Here is a 4,664-nt window from a genome sequence, read left to right on the forward strand (position 1 = left end):
GAACGCTGCTTGTCCACACCTGCGCTTTGAAATTTGATTTGACATGACATTTTTTAGTGAAGGGTAAACAGTTGACCTTGTTTTCCACAGAGTTGGTCCTGTTTGATTTGATGACTCAGCTGAAACACGAAAAAATATATATTTTGTGAGTTGAAGCTTCCATAAAGTTTTTCCTTTTTTCAACACATAGGAAAAAAAATACATTTTATTGCTTTTTATCAGAGTCCAGTTGATTCAGTCTGTAGAACAATCACTGATACTCAGATTTATGAACTTGCTCTGTGGGGTTGTTACACGATGTCTCAACTCCTGGTGCTCGGTGTGTAAATAGAAAATAAAATAAAGCAAGTTTAATTGTTTTTATTTGAAATTCAGGTTAAAGTCTGGTTTTTCAGTCTTATACCTTCATAAAAAGTGATTTTATGTTGTTTTATTAATCCAGAGAATTTAGTAACATGCTTTTCAAATGGTTGGCTTTTACCCCTGGACCCCCCTAGAACTGCTTCAGTCCACAGCTTAACATGAGCAGGCGCTCCTCATGATGCAGACKTCTGGTTTTCTGTTTCAAATATTGTTAAATATTTGAATTGGAAGTGAAGTTTAGACAAATGCACACAGAGAATTTAAACGAATCGTCTCCTCAGGATGTTTTATAGTTCAAGCTTTAGAGCAGGTCTCACTTAATATCCCTGATATATTAATATACATATATTAATATCCTCTGATTCTGCTGTTTGAATGGACAACAAAAGGTATTTCTACTGTTTCTGACTTACTGGATGAACCAAACCTGATGTCATTTGATCAGTTGATTATTAYCTATGATATCCACAGACACGACTGCTTTACAAGTGAGGGACTACRTTTTAAAAAACACAACAGAGCTCAGTAACCAAACCGTCTGATTGTAAAAAACAAATATTTTAGCCAAAAATTAAAGCTCTWTAAAGAAAATGTKARATATTTGAGTGTTTGTAGGTAAAAWTGYACATGGTGYTCATGTTTCCCTCTTYKTGTCACAGATTTAATCCAGATATTTCTCTGCTCTGCCCCAAATGTATATCAGAGGTGGGTAACCTGACTGTCTTTGGTCCTGTAGGAAAATACAACAATTCTGGTTTAGTATAAAAGAGAATAGATATTTTTATAATTATATGGGACCCAGAGATGGAGACTCATGAATCGGTCTTAGACTTGAATCGCACTATAGAGCCCTATAGAGACTTGAACTTAAAAAAAAGACTTGCACACATCTCTGATGGGACCATTTGATGTTACGTGTGAACGTCCAGAATTCTTTTTCAAACTGAACCTGTTTTCTGTCAGCTTTGCTTCTGAGCTGGCTTCATGTTGTATTTTGTTCTGTTTTTACTTTTTGTTTGTTTTAAATTATAGAAACAACCAATAAAAAATGATAGCAGGATTCTCCAGTGGAGGTGGTCCAGTCTGAACGTAACAAAGCCCCCAGGTCTTCTCCGCGTGTGGCACCAAGTCAGACAAGTGTTTAAAATCAGAAATCATAGGCAGGGGGACAAAGCGTCAGGAAACCATCGGCTCTGATGGACCCCTGCAGGTTTCAGAGCCGGGCGGACCCCCTCACTTTTGTTATTTTGCTCTTTCACCAAACAGGATGTGGGCTGATGCTCTGCTTCTGCCAATATGTGCTTGTTCAACGTTCTCATCTTCAGACCTCTGCTTTTTTTAATGTGTCATGCAYTGCCCAACCGTGTGTGTGTGTACTTGTTTTTACTACAGAGTGAAGACCACTTGTTCATAGTTACGATCAAAGTGAGGTCTTTGATGTAAAGAGAGGACCTCTGCTGTGCTTTACTGGTTAGGTTTAGAGGTTTGGTGTGAATTAAGTTCTGGTTCAGGTTAGAGTTAACTATAGACCAGTTATGGTTAATTTTACTAGTTAGGTTTAGAGGTTTGGTGTGAATTAAGGTTAGTTTTAGGACCAAGCAGTGAATTGAGTTTAGGTTAGTTTTAGGGTCAGGTAGGTACCTGTGAGGTTAGTTTTAGGGTAAATGGTCAGGGTTTTGATGTAAAATTACCAAAAAATGAATGGAAATCAATGGAAAGTCCCCACAAGAATAGAGAAACATGGTGTGTGTGTGTTGTTCTTTAGCTGTGAAATCCCCCTGAAAACTCTCCAACGCAGAGACAGACCAGAGTGACATCAATAAAACTAACACCGTGGTGTTTTGACACAGAATGACGCCAATGAAATGCACGCCCTTATTTTGAAAATCCCTCCAAGTCTTTACTGTAAATAAAAAGCTGCGGCTCGTTCTCTTTGTTTTTATAGATTTATAAAGTGCACCACTTCAAACCACAGAATCATTAGTTTCAGGTTTTTGTTTCTCCAGTCAGCCACGTCTCGTCACCACCAGGTGAAGGTGAGTTTGTAGAAGAAGTCGTAGCTTTTGGACAGGAAGCTCCGCTCGGCCACGTGGGGCTGGAYGCTCACCCGGTAGCCGTGGCTCTCGATGTCCATCTTCACGCAGTCCAGCAGGTCTCCGACCGACGGCGCGGCCTTCCACGGCCCGAACGTCACCACCGACTCCTTGTCCGCCTCCAGGCTGTTGATGGCGCTGCTGTAGAGGCTCAGGTCCTCCTCGCTGCGCAGCACGCAGATCAGGATGGTGGAGCGGCGGGCGGCGATGGCCTCGGCTTTGGCCACACGGATCAGAACCTGAAAGACAAAAAAAAGAGACGTTTCCGACTTTTAACATTAAAGTGTCTGTGACATCAATTTTCCGTAATAAATATGAATGTATTTTTGAAAAGATAACGTTGATGACATATTGTAAAAATAATTTCACACCGCTGAGATGAACAGTTGTTGAGATATTTGTGTGTGAAGTAACAGGAAGTGATGTCAAAGGGGAATGTCTGAATGTGCACAGAGCGTTGTTAAAATGGCTAACAACACAGACTGTAGAGAAGAATTTGATGTTTCTTTAGATTATTTTAATCACTAGAGAGATCAGTAAATTAAAACCAGGGAGTTTTATTTCTCAAAGAGTTCCCCTTTGATGTCACTTCCTGTTTTATTTCAGCTGAGCCAAATTCAAAACAAAAAATATCAATTATGTGACGTAACAGGTAAAAGTATGTTTATTATTCCAAGTATCTTAAATATATATATTTTTCGACTTTTTGTATTTCATCGATTTGCATGTCACAGACACTTTGATATAAACACCAGGCTGGCAGCTCAGGTGTAAGATGCTCCGCCCCTTTGCTCCGCCCCCTGTCTGAGTGAAGCTCACCTCGATGTTCTCCTTGTAGTGTGGGACTCTGGAGAGGAACTGCTGCCTCCCCACCAGCTCTCCAAACATCTGAGGCGCCTCCTCCAGACGTTTGATCAGAGGTTTGATGTTGTAGTGGACCGCCTCCTTGTACACCTGTCCACCCACMCACACACACACACACACACACTGTTAATCTGGGATTAAAACTCCTCACACACCTGTCTGAGCGAGCGCCCACCTCCTGGACGTTCTCCGTGGGCAGCCTCTCCGATCGCAGGAACTCCAGCACCGGGCCGAAGTGGGAGCCGTCGCGGTCGATGAAGAAGCGTCCCTGGGAGTCGGGGCGGAGCTTGGGCTGCCCGCCGAACATCTCCGCCAGCCGGGAGTCTGGGGGCTTCCTGAGGGTGCTGAGGGTGGTGCTGAACAGGTGACCCCCGACGTTTAACTGGACCACATGAGAGGGCTGAGGAGCAGCAGCACAAACTGGTTGACTTCAATAAGTCAATAATGTGATGAATTTTGTTTCCAAAACAACATTTAACAAATTGAGAATAACACTAATAACACTGTTTTTTATTTTTATTATAAATGTTTTTCATGCTTTGTGTGGATTTTATTAAAATTTATTCATCTGAATCTTCTGGGGCTCCAGGTGTAGAATGAAATGTTAAAAAATGTCACTAACATATTTTTCATTATTTAGCTGCTAAAGATAATATTTAAAATCTAAATTCAAAATGTGTTCATAAAACAATCTGGTGGTCCAGCAGTTTGAGGTGCGGCTCAGACTTATGAATGGAGTATTAAAACTTAGATGGCTCCAGTCCTTTTTGAAGTATGGGGATGTTGTTTGGTTTGTGGTTCCGACATTTGTTTTTAAAAAGGTTGGAGGCATTGAGTTTTTATTGAAATGTGATTTTGAAATATCTAAATTGCCTCTCCAGCTCTCTACTTTTCATCAACAGGTTTTGTTACAGTGGAAAATGATGTTTAAACATAATTTTAGTCCTCACAATGTTCCAATATGGAATAACAGAGTTATTTTGAGTGGAAGAAAATCTATGTTTATGGAAGAGTGGTGGCACAAACAAATTTGGTCAATTACACGTTTATTGGATGACAACGGTAATGTCTTTAATCTGGAGGAATTTAATTGCAAGTATGGCATCGATTGTTTAAAGAAAAATTGTGAAAAAGTAGTACGAAATATCCCTGAAGTGCTCATTCAATTAGTTAAAATAATTTGTCAAATATTTCAACTCAAGACTACACGAAATTAAAATTGATTATGTGGACATTGTAGATAAAAAAATGCAATAAGTTTTTAAGTCAATATTTAATAAATACTAATTACCCAGGAAAAACAAAAAAACACACTCACCTTACAAAACTTTGACATAGCTATCA

The 4,664-nt window shown here is 39.9% G+C and overlaps 2 protein-coding genes across 2 annotated transcripts in view; one reads left to right on the forward strand and one right to left on the reverse strand.

Annotated features, from left to right (window-relative positions):
- Positions 1-2,295: 2,295 nt before the first annotated feature.
- Positions 2,296-4,664, reverse strand: part of kctd14 (potassium channel tetramerization domain containing 14) — a 4,233-nt gene continuing 1,864 nt past the window's right edge. The window contains exons 2-4 of the mRNA XM_014025158.1: positions 3,496-3,720; positions 3,276-3,410; positions 2,296-2,695 (exon numbers count right to left, since the gene is read on the reverse strand). Coding sequence (XP_013880612.1) covers positions 2,384-2,695; positions 3,276-3,410; positions 3,496-3,720 — 672 coding nt within the window. The 3' untranslated portion in view covers positions 2,296-2,383. The remainder of the gene's footprint in view (positions 2,696-3,275; positions 3,411-3,495; positions 3,721-4,664) is intronic.
- Positions 4,047-4,476, forward strand: LOC106529676 (uncharacterized; the record flags this gene model as incomplete). The annotated part of the gene is given in 1 exon segment (XM_014025156.1): positions 4,047-4,476. A coding segment is annotated over 1 exon segment (428 nt), but the record flags the coding sequence as incomplete, so codon positions are not given.

Source organism: Austrofundulus limnaeus, unplaced genomic scaffold (genome assembly GCF_001266775.1).
Source record: "Austrofundulus limnaeus strain Quisiro unplaced genomic scaffold, Austrofundulus_limnaeus-1.0 Scaffold458, whole genome shotgun sequence".
Lineage (NCBI taxonomy): Eukaryota > Metazoa > Chordata > Actinopteri > Cyprinodontiformes > Rivulidae > Austrofundulus > Austrofundulus limnaeus.